This window comes from Aaosphaeria arxii (genome assembly GCF_010015735.1).
Source record: "Aaosphaeria arxii CBS 175.79 unplaced genomic scaffold BU24scaffold_11, whole genome shotgun sequence".
NCBI classification, from domain to species: domain Eukaryota; kingdom Fungi; phylum Ascomycota; class Dothideomycetes; order Pleosporales; genus Aaosphaeria; species Aaosphaeria arxii.
The window spans coordinates 255889-274921 of NW_022983484.1; the positions used below are offsets into that span (position 1 = coordinate 255889).

Consider the following 19033-nt stretch of genomic DNA (forward strand, 5'->3'; position numbering starts at 1 on the left):
CCACTGCATCAGTGCATCTGCACCTGTCTTGTCCACCTACCCAGACCAGAGCGAACAAGCCCACACATTCGGTCTTGTAACGAATCTCGAAACACTGTGCAAGGGGCTTTCCGATTCGAAACTTTGGGTATACCCTTCTTTTCCATTACATAGCAAGAATACGATCGCCTGTCACATAGCAGCCTCACCCGCCCCTGCTCGCCAACTAACCAACCCCAATTATTGCCATTGTGACATCTCTGGGTGGGTATCCACCACCCGACCAACCCCTCCCTTCCAAGATCCGAGGTTTGATCTCTCCATATAGATCTGCAGCAACGACAATTCTCGACTACTAGCCGCGTCGATACGAAGGGTTACGGTGGTTTCCAAAACCTCCGACGATAGGGCTGGAATGATGTTCGTACAAAGCAAAAACGAGCATCTTTAGTTTCAGAGTGTCGCGATCCTACGGACTTTCTCAATCATTTTTCTCGAAGCACCATTCAATTCACACACCCTCTCCCAACCCTGTTTCGACGGCCCGCCTAGTACGCTTACAGAAAAAGATGTGGGAATCCAATACAACCTCTTTCAGTCGGCCCCAAACAGAGGGTGAGACGAGACGAGGTCCTACCACTGGGGAAGGAGAAAAAAAAAATGTTACCTAGTGCTGGGATCTGCTTTTTCCTGTCGCATTGTCTGCTCGATGATTAGTAGCTTGTTCTGAGATTGTGGTCATCACCTCCTGCATAACGTCGATGGGCACGTCGAGGGACATGGGAGAAAGATTCAAGCCGTGAGTTTCGGAGTATTACAAACGATAACAGAATACAATTCGGAAGGAAGTGAAGATCGTTATTCTTGGATGTCGTCGCGATGGAGGCGATCGATGTATGCATGGGTTTGATCTATGCGTTCTGGGATGCTACCTACCTCTCTCGTTTTGCATAATGACGATAGGGAAGTCGTAATGTCGGAGCAAGCCGAATAGTCGATAAGCTACGATGGAGAGATATTCTTAGAGATAGAGATTCAAGCATAGAGTCACTAAACGAAATGAATGTGTTGATCCTGGACAATCATCTGCTGTAGGGCTGGAGCATAGGGCCCTGAGGTCGTTGCGTAGCATGTTGAACCGTGGCTTGCTTATCGGTGGATCACACATTACTCCATTTCGACGAGAGAGGAAAGTCTTGTGACGGTAGTCTGTCGTGGTGTATCATCGCTCGTGTTGTGGATTCGCAGAATGGGACACGCCATAAGCAGATCCTAATGGAGGTTGGAGGTCTGACACTTGGAGGTTCTTAGTGGGATTGTTGACACATACTTCTTGGTACGTGTAGTCAGGATTCACAATCTGCAGGCTAAAGGAAAGTAGTCCTTTCCTTTACAAGAGAGATGGAACAATAATTGAATTCATTATGGAATCGAAAGCTGGCAGGCATTTTCCAAGTTCCTGAGGGAGGAAGTTCGGATACAATCGTACAGGAAGGACGGATACAAACCCGACCTAGATACTTACCACTTTGGGCCCGCCCAGGAGATGCTCTGATTGGCCACAGCACTGGTGCTACAATTGCTTTTACTTTTTCTGACCCGAGGCTGCGCGTTCATTCGCGCTTCTCCCACCTCCACGTCTACGTCGTCCCATCTCCACCTCCACACAGACTCGCTCACCATACACACTGCACACTGTGCTCTACAGTACCTGAGACTGACCTTCGCTGGCATCGGAGAAGGCGCGTGTGGAAGGCAACTAGTCTCGTGCACTCGCTGCTTGACAGTCCCGTACAGTGGAGCTTCCACAGTGCGCCAGGTCTGCAAGTACCTTTCGATGTCTCCCCCCTCCCCTTCATGATGCCATGCCATGCAATGGAGATGGGCCATGCGTACGCATACATTGCATCCAAAGCAGCAGAGTCCGGACGCTGGGGCTATTCACATCTCACCACTAATCAGTATAAGCGTTTTGGCCTCTTATGGAAAACGCATGTCGATATTGCTACTGCCGCAGCATAGGAAGGTAGAGTGAGTACCTAATTACCTGGGTAGGTAGGTGACTATTACCTAGGTGGGTGGTTCTCTTTTTGGGTACATCTCTGCCCCAATAATCCAATAACCTGCGCCCCCATCGCCTAGCGCCCGCCTTCACACCCGCTCTGCATGCTGTATTGGAGAGGCATAGCAAACGCCTGAATGCTCAACGGAAACGAAATGATATCCTCCCCGCGAATTGTCTGCCGCCGGTGAACATGTACAATGGAGTTCACTGCCCGCTTCGTCCATCATGGAGTTGAGTTTCGTGACACGACCGCGCGAACTGCATCTAAACTTGCCAATTGCGCCCATTCTGCACGAGGCTGCTACATTCGGCGCGGGTAAGGCTCTGCACATCTCTGCTCCCGACCGTTTGCGATTGATTTGGGCCTGGGCAGGCATACGTGAGGGAAGGGTGAGGCATTAGCTCTGGCTCGTTCTTATCGATGTAACAAGGCTGTCCGGCATCTGCATGGCTTCCTCTAGCCACACCTCGGGACCATGCCGACTCTCCCATGGACTATCATGGACCTTGGACCATGACCTCCACCATCAACACCACCACCACCACCACCCACACACCCACCATCGTTGGTGGTCAGATCATCGTGGGCGGCGGTGCCACCCTAGCCCTGGCCCTGTCAGCCATGCAGAACTCCCCCCCTGCCGCGCTATCTGCTCAGCTGAAACGAGCAAATGCATTTGCTGCATTTTGCTGCATCCATCCAAGTGGATCACCATGCCGGGGTTAGGATGGTGGCAAGGGACCCCAGCAGAGCCAGCCTAGGCGTAGGCGCCAGGGACCATGTCTGAAGACCTTGAGGATTGTCACTCTGGTCACCTCTCCACCATCAAGCCGGTCCGGACGAGCATGGAATATTCGCTTAGCTTACAGTGAAAGTAACCTGAACTTTCACCTTTTTGGCGCCAACATCTGAATCAAAATCCTGCACAGGGCAACCGTTGAAGCGGCCCTACCAAACCCCGCCAAGCCCGCGGGCTTCTCACAGCAACTGGACTCGAGCATATAGTATAACACACGTACCTGTGTCTACTCCTTTGGATTTCACTACAGTTCCTCAAGCTCTTCCATTACTCCTCTTCAAATACATATCGAGCCTTCGCTACGTATATATCATTCTGTCCTCCTCCTCTCATCCATTCCGTCACCTTCTCCTCCACAAAGGTTTCGAATACATCCACCCACTGCCGCCCACTTATCTTGTCATCAACCTTCGCCTTACCTCTCTGCCATGAACTCCTCTATCAAGGTCGACCCCAATACCAACCCAACTTCTCAACCTCCAGCGGCACTACCCAAGTACCACAACCCATACACCAAGATGTCGTCGAGAAGAGCTATTGCCTGCACAATCTGCGCCAAAGCAAAGACGAAATGCGACAAGCTGGTTGGTGCCCCACGTCTGTCTGCCATGACAACATGCAAGTAGCTAACACTCATGTCAGGTACCATCTTGCTCCCGTTGCACAGCCAAGGGTCTCCAATGCGAGCCTCGCTCAACCAGGAGAACTTCAGACAACAGCTACCGCAACCCAAGGAAACACTTGGTGTCTCCCAAGAGGTATCCTACGACAAACTCCATCCCCAACATGAGCAGGCACAGCTCGCCAAGGAGCGTCCCAGACAGGCACCGCCTCGTCCGTGCCGTCTCACAGATGGACTTCCACCAAGCAGCCAAATTCGGCCAACACCGACCAGACTTTGCTACCATGTCCATGCTCACTCCCCTCCAAACCTACACCCCACACATCGTCGATGAATGCTATTCGTATTCAAGTAGTCCAGAGCAGAACATGTCCGCCTACACACAACCTCCCCTCGAGAAGAACAAGTACCTTAGTTCCGGACGCTTGACTCCGCAAACTCCGGAGTCCGTCGTCTACAACGAGCCAGTGAACATCATGGACCCCTTCGACCCTTACATGGACCAATCAACATGGACGCACGACGGGCAGATCCCCATTGGCCTTGGTTTCGGTGACGAAGTGCCTGGTCTCATGCCCAGCGATCAACTGTGGTCAGGATCTGAAGCAGACGTCGTCAACACAACCTCGATGGGATCGATGGGCACATTCGAGACACCGCTCTGTGGCTCACCGGGACCGATGAATGCTTGGCCCAACCAAGCCGTCTCCATGTCGCCTCCGCAGCTCCCTCACTCCCGCGCAGTCCCGGCACTCTCCATGAGCGAAAGCTCCGTGCATGACTTCGACTCGTCACCCAACAACAACCAGGACGAGTGGCCGACGTACATGGGCCACCAAGAGACATCCACACCGTACTTCGACAGCCTAAAGGCCATGTCAAAATCTCCACAAGTCTGGGATGACAACATGCTTCACACTGCTGCTTACTAGATGTGCTTTCGCCGATCTGGGGCACGCACTGCTCCGGCGTTGTGTCTCACCCTGCACGTCTGATCACGTTACTTTCGATTTCGGTATTGGGAGGATCTCGTCTCTTGTTTTCAAATAAATGTACTACGCGGTTGTAAACGACATTAGCTCTCTTATTGTTACGTCCTGCTTTTTTCAAAATACCCTTGTGCTGGGATTTGGTCTTTTCTTTTTCTTTTTCTCTTACTGCGAGGGCATCGCGCGGTCTTGGGTCATTTGCATAGGTACACTACACTACACTACTACGTCGTCGTCATGATCATCATCACCATCAATCATCATCATACTCGGGTATCATTATCATCGTCATGTCGACAGACCACGATCTGTCTTTTTTCTTTTTCGGAAAGGGATTCATGTAAACACGGCGTTGTCGCGCAACTTGGGAGTTCATTTTCGCAACAAAAACACATCACCGACAAGTCAGCGGTGTCGGTGTGAGATAGCCAACGTTCAAAGCAGATAGCAAAGTCAAATTATGTCTAATCACACACATTCTGTTCCCTCTTACTGTATCATCACCCTCATCGATCGATCGATCGAAAAGAAAAAGGTGCACAGTACTCCGCGTACATATTACCACTACTTCAATCCCCTTCCGTCCCCGACGTGCCTTATTCCTCTCCTCTTTCTCTCTCGCTCTCCCTCGTCTATTAATGCCCGAAGCCGCATTACCCTACGCTAACCCCCAACCGGCTAAGCACACCCTCCATCCCAACCAATCACCCCCCAGCATCCGCCCGGTCTAACCATCTGTAGACATTATCCACACATACCACCGCCGTCCTCCAACCTGCTGCTTTGCCCGAGACCGAACAGCCATTCTGTCAACATGACACTTTTCCCTCTCTCGGGGGTCGTCGCACGGCACGCACATGGCCGAAATACCACCTGCTGATTATCGATTCTTCGATGGTGAATTATAGGGTGGGTAATTCTAATTCCCTTGCCCTTCACAGTCACAGGGCGGGCGAACCATCCCATTCGCATTGTCGATAGACACACAGAACCAACAGGTACTCTACAGTGCAAAGTGTACCTATGTATTCGCACGAAGCAAGCAAAGTCGGCCGCCCTCCGCCCGCGCCCCGCGCATAGCCCTGCCCTCCCCTGCCCTACACGCAACGCACACACCCGCGCTGTGTGCTCGCATGACTCGAAGTGGACATCCTACCGCCTGGGATGGCATGGTGGGCGAGGCAAAAATAGAAATGCGGTGCGGTGCGATGCGGTACCTTGCGGTGGGGTGGGTAGCTACGCTGCTGTACCTGACTGACCTGGCATTACTGTGTACGGTATGTGCGTATATGGGAGGGAGATTTTCTATCGAGCTTCCCACTGCGGTTGTGCTATGCTGTGTGTGTTATGCGTGGGTGTGTAGGAAGTGGGTGAGTTCGTACGAGCTGCGAAGTTCGAACTGAGGGTAGGTATGGTATGTCTCGCTAGGCTAACCTCACACGACTATCTACAACTACGACTACAAGCTACATAGACGACTAAACCAACGACCACGGCGACCGCGACGTGACAATACAATGACGAAACCCACAATTAAATCAATGACATTCCAATTCAAGGTTACTCTTCATCTCAAACGCATAAAGTGCAGAAACTACCCCCACCACACACTACACACTACACGCGAACACGCATGCATGAAAGATCTAGTTCGATAAGTAGATAGATGCGATCGTCCGAAGCATTACGCCTACTTACGCTTCTACCTTCCTTCGATATCGCCACCACACTCTGATTCCAAGACGCTCGATTGTATTGGATTGTAGCTGTTGGGTTTTGGGGACGATGAATAATCAAACATGAGAAAGGAAGGGATCCGTGATGTGCGGCGGACAATGACGACGACGGGTTACAAAAGCTCCGTTGTTAGCTATTTTTTCCCTTGGAGGTGATGTTAGTGTTAGATTGGTGGTGCATGTGTGTGATATGCGGTGGAGTTGTTTTGAAGGTGGATGTACGAGGTTGGGAGAGCCTCAGGCGATGTGAGGCTCGTTCGGCGTGGGGAGCTGTGATGCAAGAGTGGTAGTGATGAGATGATCGTCTAGATGATGTACAGAAGTGGACTTCGCCAATTACTATTATCATTATTATTTATTTTATTCTTCTATTCTTTCTATCAACTCTGATTCCGGTTAATGCAGTTCCATACACTACTGTACTATGAACTCTTTTGTTTTCCCAATCGACTTGAGATGTTCCATCAACCCCACATCCCATTCGTTCCCAGCAACCACCTGAACTCTATACAACGATGTCGATTATATTCTTAGAAATTAGCCTGCACCTTCCCCCATCAACCCAAATCTTCTCTCAACGACGCAAATCGCCATCTGCGAATACGAAATATCCCCCACATCCCCTACCATCCCTCTCTCAACATCCAAGGCCCACAAATTGTCTAAAATAACCTCCCCCTTCCCCGGCACATCTCCACGTGCTTATCAGCCGCTTCCCCCTCCCACCACAGCACGCAACCACACGCCTTCGTATGTACGCACGCATCTACTATAAAACCCACATCACGATACGAACCAAAACACGCAGTTTTTCTCGCTCACCGCTGTCCTTTCCCCCCTCTGCAACTCCTAACTACCAAACCTACGGTATCGCGAACACGAGGAAACGAGAAGCTGAGGCTGAAAAGATCTACGCACCGCGTCGTCGCCGCGCATGCATCGTTTCCTTTCCTTTCACCCTTTCTCTCCCCACTCGGCAGTTCGGATCGCCACTGAATGAACAACCAGAGTCGTGCATGATGATACTGTTACTACTAATACTACTACACTACGAGGTACTATGAAGGTTGAGTCGATGCCAAGGATCGCTCGCCAACGCAGGATGCTGCTGGGGTACTGTCGTACTCGTGTTCGTAAAACCTACTGCACCCAACATGCCCACCTACGTATACACGTGCATACATACAGACGTACGTAACGTAACGCCTCCTGATATTCCAGCAACGTGAGGATTATCATGCAAGAAGTGCCTGGTGAAGACAATGTGCGTTTGGGAATGCTAAGTCAGGTGGAGGGGTGTGTGTTTGGCTACGGACGGAGTTGTGGGATATGGCCGGCCGAGTTGGGTGGGTTGGCGTGAGAGGAGAGAGAGAGGGAGAGAGCAGATCGATGACATGCTTGTTTGGGGATCGGGGATGGTGAGGGGATGAGTTGGGGAGAGGAGGAGAAGGAGGCAATCGAAACGAGGTTTGTCCGAGGGAATTGATCGAGCGAATGGTGATGGTGATGGTGATGGTGACGACGGTGGTGGTGGTGAAAGGAGGGGAAGGGGAGAGGACGGCGACGTCACATTGTGAATCAAGCACGGGTAGGTATTGGGTGTGCCTTGTGTTGTTGAGTGTTGTTTTATGTGTATGTATGTGTGTCTTGTGGATGTATGTATGTATCATACGTGTGTAAGTACCTAGGTATGTATGCGTGTGTTGGCACGAGTCCTGCCTTGCAAGGAACAATTAATGGATGCAAGAGGATGGATGTTTTACGTTTTTGCTGTATGTGTGTATGTATGATTGTGGTGGAGTTACATACTATGCCTAGGCAATGTACAATGTATACTGTGTAGTAGAAGTCCGCCGCTACGTTTCCAATCGCTCTCCACTGGGCTTCGGTGACGCACACATTTCGCTAAAGATGCAGCAGCGGATTGCAGATTCCACTTCCTCTTTTTCATTTGATTTAATACTGGGACTGCGATCCGACAGGACTCTGGAATCTGGATGCGGATGCGGGATGCGGATGCGTTGAAGATTACGACACTTCACACAGTACATTGATCCCACATCCATCTCCTACGTAGTAAGGTACACAGTAGAGCAGTATGTGTCCGTCCCAGCGCCTGGGTCGCTTGAAAATGTAAACTAGCCGGGGGTAACCGGGGGGCGGATGGGGTGCGCGCAATCTAGCCTTGTTTGGACCGAACAGACGACAGACGACAGGATGACAGAACAGCAACAAAACAAATCCATCTTTGCATGGCCCTGTCTTCTGTTCATGGATGATCATCGATGGACTGTCGTTGTTGTACCACATTGCGGTCCGTCCCCCTCATCCCTGCCTACCCGTCTTGACTATCCCAGTCCACACCCATCACCATCATCATCATCCTGGCTCTGTCCCTCGCAACCCCTGCAGCAAACCGCTCAGTCCTGGTCGCTTGCTCAGGGGATACCCATGCTGCATCTGCATGGAGCTGTAGGGGTCTGATTGGTAGAGGAGTCTACGGGACTAGGATCGGTGTTGGTGGGTTTATCCGGATTAGGGTTGGTCGGATCGGCTGGAGTGGTAAACACCTTATCCTGGGGTTTCCTTAGGAAACAAACCCTAGACAGTAGACATGTACCTTTATGTCTTCATCCTATTGGGGCAGTTGGAATTTGATTGACTGATTGATTAAATGAACTGGTTATCTGGTTGGTGATTGATTGTTTTCGCGGATTGGACCTGTTGGTCAAATCTTTCATGTATATGCAAATATTCCAACACGCTGGGTCAATCACGACTCTCCAACATTGCTTCCTAACCGTCTGGTTGCCTGAACCCCTCTGGGTCTTCTATTCTTGTAGAGAAAAATGGCATGATGATTTCTTGTACCGTCTGGCCGCAGCACCTGGCTTCGCTGATCTAATCCGTCTAGGTAACGCCCATCTACAAGCGTACCTTGAAGCTTGACGTCTGCGCCTCTCGTTCGTGTGTTCGTTCACCCTCTACTCAGTCGCACTGTACTGGCACGCACCATAAGGCGATTGATTACAGCGAGACTGCTCCCTCAAAATCGCATCGTATCGCATCGCAGACTCTGTCTCTATGGCAGTGCGAAGGAGCTATCGCAATCACAGCGCATCGCAGTGCGTCGGCACCCTGTGTCGAAGGAAGATGCATAGCTCGCGCGCAAAACATCATCATCCCTCACCCATTTCTCCTTACAAAACCCTTCTGCACCACGCCTCACAGTCTCCATCCCGTATAGAGGAGCACATGCAGAACGCCTCTCGATCATCACCCCCATCTCGACTCGTGCGTTCCCCAAAAGTAAGACATCCATACCTTACCCAGCAACGCGAAGTGGAGTAATGAGACGAGGGACCCTCCCCTTCCCCTCCCCACATGGTGCTTCCGCTGACATTAATTGATTGGAATCAGTTGGCATTATGAACCTGAACTAGGACTGGAATCAAGGGTCCTTCTCTCCACTACCCAGGCGTGCCAGTACGAGCAGGAGAAAACGGTTGGTGGATAAGCCTCCATAGGAAAATTGGACGAACGAGGCTCAGCCATGGAGGCGAAGGCGGGAGGGGAAGTGGAAAAAATAGGTTCACGCAGCACGCTGGGTGGTGGTGTTGTTCGCTGTAACTAGATGCCGACTGCGCATCGCGCCACGGCCCGCCCCTCCCTCCCCCTCCCAAACTGCTGTACCTCTCCACCAGCGTGCTTCCACTGAGCATAGTCCCTCAACTCCCCCATCCAATTACCTACATCCCTCGACCTATGCAGTCGTCGCGAACGGTCCGATTACACGGTTTGCGGGACGGAAACATCTCAAGATACAAGGCAGCTCAATGGCAATGGTCGCTGTGCCGCTCTTCGCCCCTCATGTCGTCTTCTACGCCGCCGGCAGATTTCAATAAAATGTTTTGTGAATCGCCCCAGCATTAGCTGTTTACGCTAAGTCATAACCTGCGCGCCGCAAGCGCTTGCCTAGTTACTTTGGATGCAACGTGATGGCCGAGAAGCGATTGATTGCGATGGATCGAGCACCAGACTGTACCACCCAGTGTATGATGCCCAGTACGGGGTGCGATGTGCAGTGCGGTGCCTGGTGTGTTGCGAGGTGATGGACTGGGCCAAGGCCAGCCTCAGACTTGAGCAAATATCAGAGACATTGTGCCACTCAACACGAGAGCGGCGTACGAGAGCAGGCAGATAGAGAGAGAGAGAAGGTCATAGGTGCCGTGCAGTAGAGGCAGAGTGTGCCTTTCCCACCAGCCATAATCATTTGGAAACGTCTAGCCATCACTCAATGGTCACCTGGCTTGGGCGCATCTTATCCAGACTGGGTATACCGGTTCCTTCTCCCTCACAATGTCTCTCCCTACAATGGATGCGATGACAGTGAAAGGTACCTCGGCGATGGTGTTGGTGGTGGAACTGCTGGTGGTGGGAGGCAAGCTACAATTCATCACCCTCTCCACAGAATCCTTTCTCACGTATGACAAGCTGTCAGCCACGAGTCTAGTTTTTCTCTAGCTCCCTCTCAACGCCTGGTTCCCTAGTTCTCGCGTGTTCTTGTCAGGATGTTGGATTCCAAAGGGTGGTATATCCCGCTTCCTCTTTCCTATTTCTCTTCTCACCACGTGCTGGTGCGCGGTGCAGGGCGAAATGGAAGACGAGGAGAAGAGCCACCACCAATGGCCTCGCCCCGCTTCGTCGAAGAGAAAATCCTGGATTGGATCGTTTCATGAATACCTCAAGAACGTTAGATCCATCAAGCCAGTGAGATCAGATACGGTGGACATGGGCCATGGCAAGTACTTCGGCGAATTGTTGATCGTGGGAGTTGGCGGCGCTGGTCATGAATCATTGCAAGTTAGATACAACCGACCGTAACGACAGGCAAACAGGCAAAGCGGATGGTCCCGCCAAAATGTTTCGAACGAACTAAGACTAAAAGTTTTACCTCAAGCCCAAGGCATTTTTCTTCATCGTGAACTCGGATTGGCCTATTACTATCACAAGTTGCTTCACTAGTCCTCCCATTTGCCTCAATTCGCAAATGATGTTTTGGACCCAGCTTCTCGCACGCAGCGATCCGACATCTTAGTCCACATCCACCCTCTTCCCTTGAGACCCTCCAGACAGGGAACAAGGTGGGGATGGATTCTCGCGCGCCTTACTATCAGGAATCAAAACCGTTCAAGCTTAAATCCTTTCCAGGGCGATGCTCAAGTCACGCGATTTTCCACCTCACAGTGCTGGATTTTTGCTGACCATGACCCTGTCCGTACCATGACTACGACCCTGAATCTGACCATCTTCTTGCTCACGCTCGGCAATGTTGGACAAGATCTATCTCACCCACCTCCTTACCTGATCAAGATTATTGCCTCATCAGGTACGTAGGCAATAGACCCTCGATCGGTAACATGATTGGACGATGCTCCAAATCTCGCGAGGCTTGTACATGTACATACAGTAAGACCCCCAATCAATCTAGACTTCAATGGTACGAACTGTCTGTATGGGGTATGGCTGATACTGCAAGTCAGCCTCCCCATGTGTGCACGGTCTTCACAAAATACTCCATAGGGATAGGATAGCGAGCACGGGCAGAACAGGTGTGGATGTGCGTCCCATATACCGAACCGTCCTCGCAATTAATCAACGAATGGCCCTTCAACTAACTAGGTAAGCCATCGGCAGCTATTGTAAGTATCCTACCGGCTGTGTAGTAGTAAGTGTACACAGACCTGATCTTTGACGGGAAGGATGGATCTTGTGCAATGATGGCGTATCCGCAAGATCCGCTTTAGTAGAAAAGCCAACAACATAGTTATTGACCCCCAAACCTTTCGATAGTCCCATATGGCTATTATTACCTGCAAAAATCAACCTGCCGAACGAGCGATGGAATGATTAGCATACACCCCAAGACCCAGTCCCAGTTCACGATTTGTGGCTGACATGAATCTAACCGAACTCAGAAACTACTTTGACGCCCTCCTCCCCCGACCCCCTGTTCCGACTCCACCTCCACCTCCACTCGACCAGAGAGAAACATGATAGATGCTGTCGTAGGGCTACGCCAGTGTTCCCATGAGGTGGCGGAACGTGGGACCTTTCCGCTCCTACTCCCCCCGAGTACCTCATCCTGCCGATATGGGCCGTCCTTAAAATATGTTTCGGGTACGTACCAAGAGACTAAAGAACTGCTTGGAGAGGGATCAGCACGCCATGGTAGCCTTTCGATAATCGGCAAGGTACGTCCTGCATTCCGAAAACATGCGTCTGTAGAATAGTCCCCGAGAGCACTAGAAGAAAACGTCCGTCAAGTGCTCAGAGCCCTTCTCACATGCCAGTCCCATTCACTATACTGTGCATGCATACCTACCTAGCTACCTACCTATCTACACAGAGCAGTTCAATCCTACAAACCCTTTTTCGAAACTTCCCTGCATGCAGGAACAGTGCAAACATTGTCATTGCGTTGCTTTCCCCAGCCTCGCATCATTTATTTTCGACACCCTCCTACCCCATTCTGCATCTCCAACATTGACCCTGGGGATCCCTTCAACACGTTGACCAACCCCTGCCCAGACCCTGTAAATCAGCTGTACGTACATACACCACAACGAGGCTAAGTCTATTCTCACTGCTTCTGTTCCTCCAACCCAAAATCATTCCCTGTAATGCTCCTTCCATTCTTCCTTCCTCGCAGCTAAGGCCCAAAAAGCGAGATTCGCTTGGCGGGGGAATAAGAGTGGCTCAGACAGAGTATGACCATTGGGTCGGACGCTTTGTTTCAGGTCCTACACAAGCACTCGGATACGAGCACTGTGAGTTCGAAACAAACCATAAGAGCCAAAATTCTCGCCTAGAGATGCTCGAGGCGTAGGGGCCTGACCGGACTCTCACCCAGCAGCTCTGCAAAAGCAAACACCCGCAGGTAAGCTGTTGTACGGTAAACGGTCGCTCTCGCACTGTGAAGAACGAGGTCAAGTGGCTTGCGAGCGTGCGTACGTGCGTGCGTGTAGAACAGGATTGAGGGATCGATGCTGCAAGGTACCGCATGTTCGTATAGTCTGTGGGTTGGAAATCTCACGCTCGTTTCTGGGTGAGTCGTTCTGGGACTGTTGATTGTTTTGGCCTCGGCCACGAACCAAATGTGGGATGGCGATAAGTGGACTGGGCCTTGGGCCTTAGCACCGAGTATCGCCATGAAATCCTCTCTGCGAACAAAATCAAAAAACGAAATCAAAGACATTGAATTCAGAGTTTTCGTTTCGCCACTGTATTGGCTTACTCGGTGTATGGCATGCATGGTTGATTGGTGGATCATCACTGTTTTGGCCCTCGTACGAAGAACCTCGATGTCGACGACTAATGTACAAACCCACATGATTTACACAACTAGACATTCGCGATATCGCCATGGCCGGAAAGAGAAAGAAACCTGAGGTCCTTAGTATTACCCCATCTGATCACCCACAGTCTAGATTTCTTCCTCTGATAGCGACCCGAGTCCTGGGTCGGGCGTATGTACCTCCAACCTGACAGCCAGCCTGCATGCGCACGCAAAGACCTAGATGACCAACCTTCTGTACCCAGCCAACCCACTTGGCAACCAGCAGATTACTCTATGGGAGGATTCCCCAATTGGGACGATCTTGAAACGTTCTCTGACTTTTCCCAATACTACGTACGATGTACGGTCAGACCGACCGTTGTTCACCTACCGTACACACAGCATCCGCCCCTACCACTCCCCTCCCTCCCTGTCCTCTCTCCTCGCGTGTATGTATGTACCTGGATTCACGTCCCTCGCCCGGACGATTTTGGTCCCTTCCGCCCTGAAAGCGAGGCCTCCAGCTTGAAACAAATCCTCCCTCAACCGTAATCGTAACCGTAACCGTAGAAACACAAGGTTCCTTCGGTAGGCACCCGAGCACAAACGAAGAAACGAAAGGCCCTTCCCCCACAATCTGCAGGCTTTTCCATAGCCACACACACCCACCCTGGCTTTGTCGAAAATAAACACCCCAAACCGTAAGGGTTGGAAGGGACGGTCGTATCCTTGCCCGGCCGAGTACGCGGGACTGGCCGAGTGAGTGAATGGATGGAGGAAAGCATGCAGGTACAGTATCTCGTCTGTCTATCTACCATCCCCATGTATGTGCATCCATACAAACGATCAAACCAACCCCATCCATCTATCACGAAAAGTTCCCTCTGCATGAAGAATGAAACTCCCAATGCATCATTACCAAGTCAAATAAGGAAACTCTCAAACGAGTATCTATCACCACTGTGTGTCCTTCGTGACCTTTCGCCACTACAATCAACTACCTCGGCCAGATAATGTATTTAGCATCCATCCATCCATCCATCTATCCAATTACAACCTGCATATCTTCGTGACAATTCAAGTATTGCAATATCCCACTTTCCCCTCCACTTTCCCTTTTCGACACGCGGCTTCGCCACCGAGGTGTTTCGCAAGCGTACCGGAGACACCGACCGACATATCTAGACCTATAGAAAAATAGTCGAGATTAAAGATGGCGCAAATGGTGCTGGTGGGGGGAGAGAGGGGGGAGGTTGTAGTGTGTGTGTGTATGTTTTGGGGTTAGTGTTCGGTGTTGGTCATTCGGAGTGTTTCATGCGTGACTGTGTGAGAGAATGTACAGTACTGGTGATTTGATGATTAGGGACCTGATTTTCCGGATTGGGGAGTTTCTGGTTTGGGGTTTTTGTGTATCTGTGTGGGTGGTTGATGGTGTGGTGCTGGTAGATGCGACGCGGGTGTGGGGGGACATGGGATGCGTCAAGGGTGGTGCAGCGTGTGTATGTACGTACTTGGGCATGAGGCATTAGGTGCCTCAGTACTACCTTCAGTTTTCTGTTAGATAGCCATCGCGTTGCAGGTGTCGTACTAGACGATCGTTCGACGTGTCAATGTGGGTGGCGAGAGGTGGGTTGGATGGATGGCATCGTGGTCGAAACGAGCAACCTATTGTGGGAAATTATGCTTCTTAGTTGTCTATGCAATATCGAGATTAGGATCTCCAGTGACATTTGGCATGAATTACCCTGCGTTAGTTAACAAAGCGTTGCTCTCGCGGAATTTAATTGCTATAGTCGTAGGTTAACTTAGCGCGTCCGAAAGTATGGCGCAACAGTGCGATGTTATGGACCCTTATTGAACCCTTGAACCCTTTATTCCTTAATTAAACTAATTCAAAAGTATCCAAAATTAGTATTGTTAGCTTTATCGCCATTTCAATCTAGTTTGTGGGGATTTACCTTCATTTTAGTTGCTGATCACGGACGATTTGTAATTGCTCATGCAGATGTCGATGTACATTTCGTACAGACACAGGGTCTAAATTCAGAAAAGACCTCGCTAGGAAGGTTAAACAGGGGTGATACATCTCTTTATCGCGGTTTCTATGCTCTTTGCGGGAAATTATGGGAAGTCGATGCTACTTACCTTTGGTGCTGCATCTGGTAAACTTCCACACTCAGGTGCAAATACCATTTCAGTCGACGTATGCCATGACCTAATAACTGAAAGCCTCTTAGGCACATTTGGATATTGACTCATCCAATTACAATTCTTGCGATATTTGAGTAACGTCGATTTCCATGATTGACATAGCTCTGAATCAAGTCCAACGATTTCACTATACGTGAACCAACAGACATGCGATACACACCACATCATACCAACGCTTTCAACTTATCAATTCCCATCCAATACCATACCCTCTTCTAACACATCTCACATTCTCAAAAGACTGTTCCGCAGTAAGACCATACAAAACTCCACATGAAGTGCCAATAAACCCAGCGTCTTTACCCATTTAGTTCTAGCCCCAAAGCCTACCACTCAACGTCATCTCATCAACAACCACCACGCTAACCTCACTATCAACCATCATCTATCAATTGAATCAATCAAGAAAAACATCAAGCTCCCCAAGAACATTCATGTCATAAAACCCCACCCCAATCACCAAATGCACTCCCCCTAAACCCCTCAAACAGCCAACCACATCATCTCATCTCCCTCCGAACATCGCTCGCTCCCCAGAAAATGCTCTCACGTGCTATCCCAGCACCACGCATCACCCACACAGGCGCTCGCTTCTTCTCTCACAGCACACGACGCAGCGCCGACTTCACGCACGCGGTCATCGGCGGCGGTGTGGTAGGGTTGGCGGTGGCGCGGCAGCTGCAGTCGCGGGGGGATGGGTCGTCGACGGTGCTGATTGAGCGGCATGGGGCAGTGGGGACGGAGACGAGTTCGAGGAACTCTGAGGTACGTGAATGCGTTTTGTTCTGTGTTTTTTTTTTGTTTTCTTGTGTGGAAGTGTAAGGGGATGTTCGGGGGGTTCAAGACATTGTGATTGTGATGTGCGGGAAGCGAAAGGGGAGGAAGAGATAGTGGGAAAAGAGATATCAATATAAAAAGGAAGAATGGGATATGCTAGCAACTTCAAAATCTACCACCATCACCCCCCAAACTCCACACTTCATCCCTCTTCAAAACCCCCCTCTACGCCCACACAATCCCCATCCCCATTCACATCCACCCCCTTGAAAACCAAACAACACCAATCCTAACACCCCCCAGGTAATCCACGCAGGCCTCTACTACGGCCCCACCTCCCTCAAAGCCCGTCTCTGCATCCGCGGCCGGCACCTCCTCTACGCCCTCTGCCGTGCCCACTCGATCCCCCACCACGCCTGCGGAAAATGGGTCGTCGCCCAGTCCCCCACCCAGCTCTCCGCCCTCGACTCCATGCACTCCCTCAGCACCACTCTCGGCGTGCCTACGCGTTTCCTCTCCGCCGCGGAGGCAAGGAGTAGGGAACCCGACGTCCGCGCTACGGCGGGCGTGCTCGAGAGCCCTGAGACGGGCATCGTGGATAGTCATGCGCTGATGGCGTTCCTGCTTGGTGATTTTGAAGAGAAGGGGGGCGTGTGTGCGGTTGGTAGCGACGTCGTTGGTGTTGTACCCCTGGATGGAGGAAAAGGGGGGTGGGAGGTTACGACGAGGTCTAGCTACAGCGATGGGACGGTGGAGGAGGGGACGGTGACGGCGGAAGTGGTTGTGAATTCGGGGGGGTTGGCGGCGATTGATATTTCGAATATGGTGATGCCTGAGGAGAGGAGACGGAAGGCGTTCTTCGCGAAGGGCACGTATTTCTCGTATGCGAAGGGTGCCCCGAAGCCAAAGGTGTTGGTTTATCCGGCTCCCGTGCCGGGGCATGGTGGGCTCGGGACGCATCTTACGCTTGATATGGGGGGGAGGGTGAGGTTCGGGCCGGATGTCGAGTGGACGGACGATCCGACGGATTATACGGTGTCGGCGAAGAATCTGGAGGCGGCGCTTGGGGAGATTGAGACGTATCTGCCGGGGATTGATAGGGAGGCTGTGGGGTTGGATTATGTGGGGATTAGGCCGAAGTTGGGGAGGTCGGGGGCGCTGGCGGGTGCGAAGGGAGGTGGATTTTTGGACTTTTATATTGAGAAGGAGGAGGGGTTTGAGGGGTTTGTCAATCTGTTGGGGATTGAGAGTCCTGGGTTGACCAGTTCGTTGGCGATTGCGGAGGAGGTGGAGAGGTTGTTGTATAAGTAGATGGATAATGTTTGTGAATTGTATATACATGGTTCAATGAACCTCAAATACCAATACGATATACCACCTTGTACTTCGAAGTCGGGTCGATTACCAAAATCTTTCATCCTCACGCAGTCGAACAAGTCAACCCAGACGCTAGAAGAATAGGCATCAGGAGACCGATACCTCAACCAGCAATAAACTTCGCCACAAAGCCCTCGAAGGCAAATGGTCGACTACGGTGACAATTGCATACACACACACACACCCACCAACCCAACAGAACCCCTCATCATTCACACTTACCCAACCTACAACAACATCACACACAACATCACACAAAACATCCACAATCACCAAACCATCAAATCCCAATCACCATTCCTCAAATTAAAAACACTACAGCTACCTAAAACCCTTCCCCCGCACAGCCTTTTCGTATGTTAAACCATCAATGTTTTGCTAAAGACCGAACCGCTCATGCTCCCGAATCCTCGCCTTGCGCCCCTGACGCAGCAGAGCGTAAAGAGCGAAGACACGAAGGGAGCATTCCATATCGTATGCAAAGTAAGCTGTAAAATTTAGCCTCCCTCCACCATGCCTTTCCACATTGCTTGACGCTCTCTGCACTGCATTTCTTTTGCCTCCCCTTGGTTCGGTAACGAGATTGATTTGAAGGGGTTTGAGAGCGTATACGCACCACATCGCAAGCCGCGGGAGATTGCGAGTCGAAGTACTTCCTGCCGTTGAGAGTCGTCAATGCAGGTAGGTAGGTAGGTGTACGCCACTGAGCGACTAAGTATGACGTTGACTTTCGATACTGCCCAAAGGGAGAATACTCTGTCGGATGGGGTTGCTTGGATAGCCGGCTAGACGGCACCAAGGTATGCACCGTGTACGCGATACAGTGGTCGAGTAGATATTGAATTTACTTCAGACCGGCATCGAGAATCAGGTCCTAATGGCGTAGTTGTATTAGTTGAATGTCTGAATGATGACGCGTGTGTGCTGTCTGGCGTTTTGTCGCAGGTGACACACGATTACGATAAAGTTGAAGTTGAGAAAGTCGAAAACATGAAGACATAGAGAGAAAGGTTGCCGTAGAAAAACCGTTGAGAGAAAAGGGGTATATGGAGGCGTTTGAGAGTTTAAGAAAATTTGAGAGAGAGAGAGAGAGAGAGAGAGAGAGAGAGAGAGAGAGAGAGAGAGAGAGAGAGAGAGA

The 19033-nt window shown here is 50.9% G+C and overlaps 5 protein-coding genes across 5 annotated transcripts; 4 read left to right on the forward strand and 1 right to left on the reverse strand.

The window, feature by feature from the left end:
- Window positions 1-2204: 2204 nt before the first annotated feature.
- Window positions 2205-2771, forward strand: BU24DRAFT_496371 (uncharacterized protein; the record flags this gene model as incomplete). Its single annotated transcript, XM_033534191.1, has 2 exons — window positions 2205-2423; window positions 2476-2771. Exons 1-2 carry the CDS (start codon window positions 2270-2272, stop codon window positions 2769-2771), a joined length of 450 nt encoding a protein of 149 aa, XP_033378691.1. The 5' UTR covers window positions 2205-2269.
- A 297-nt stretch (window positions 2772-3068) lies between these two features.
- BU24DRAFT_56786 (uncharacterized protein) lies at window positions 3069-4657 on the forward strand. Its single transcript, XM_033534404.1, has 2 exons — window positions 3069-3428; window positions 3487-4657. The coding sequence occupies exons 1-2, from the start codon at window positions 3273-3275 to the stop codon at window positions 4396-4398; spliced, it is 1068 nt and encodes a 355-aa protein (XP_033378692.1). The 5' UTR covers window positions 3069-3272; the 3' UTR covers window positions 4399-4657.
- A 2065-nt stretch (window positions 4658-6722) lies between these two features.
- BU24DRAFT_56798 (uncharacterized protein) lies at window positions 6723-7340 on the forward strand. The gene has a single exon (XM_033534406.1). The coding sequence runs from the start codon at window positions 6944-6946 to the stop codon at window positions 7253-7255; it is 312 nt and encodes a 103-aa protein (XP_033378693.1). The 5' UTR covers window positions 6723-6943; the 3' UTR covers window positions 7256-7340.
- BU24DRAFT_56797 (uncharacterized protein) lies at window positions 7341-8031 on the reverse strand. The gene has a single exon (XM_033534405.1). The coding sequence runs from the start codon at window positions 7859-7861 to the stop codon at window positions 7427-7429; it is 435 nt and encodes a 144-aa protein (XP_033378694.1). The 5' UTR covers window positions 7862-8031; the 3' UTR covers window positions 7341-7426.
- An 8085-nt stretch (window positions 8032-16116) lies between these two features.
- Window positions 16117-17914, forward strand: BU24DRAFT_427488 (FAD dependent oxidoreductase). Its single transcript, XM_033529241.1, has 2 exons — window positions 16117-16506; window positions 16822-17914. The coding sequence occupies exons 1-2, from the start codon at window positions 16282-16284 to the stop codon at window positions 17827-17829; spliced, it is 1233 nt and encodes a 410-aa protein (XP_033378695.1). The 5' UTR covers window positions 16117-16281; the 3' UTR covers window positions 17830-17914.
- Window positions 17915-19033: the final 1119 nt, after the last annotated feature.

Bases quoted from the DNA above. Each gene is read 5' to 3' on its own strand.
- BU24DRAFT_56786 (XM_033534404.1), top strand. From the start codon at position 3,273: ATGAACTCCTCTATCAAGGTCGACCCCAATACCAACCCAACTTCTCAA. The intron at 3,429-3,486 runs GTTGGTGCCCCA...CACTCATGTCAG, and splicing joins AGACGAAATGCGACAAGCTG to GTACCATCTTGCTCCCGTTG.
- BU24DRAFT_56798 (XM_033534406.1), top strand. From the start codon at position 6,944: ATGTACGCACGCATCTACTATAAAACCCACATCACGATACGAACCAAA.
- BU24DRAFT_56797 (XM_033534405.1), bottom strand. From the start codon at position 7,861: ATGATACATACATACATCCACAAGACACACATACATACACATAAAACA.
- BU24DRAFT_427488 (XM_033529241.1), top strand. From the start codon at position 16,282: ATGCTCTCACGTGCTATCCCAGCACCACGCATCACCCACACAGGCGCT. The intron at 16,507-16,821 runs GTACGTGAATGC...AACACCCCCCAG, and splicing joins CGAGTTCGAGGAACTCTGAG to GTAATCCACGCAGGCCTCTA.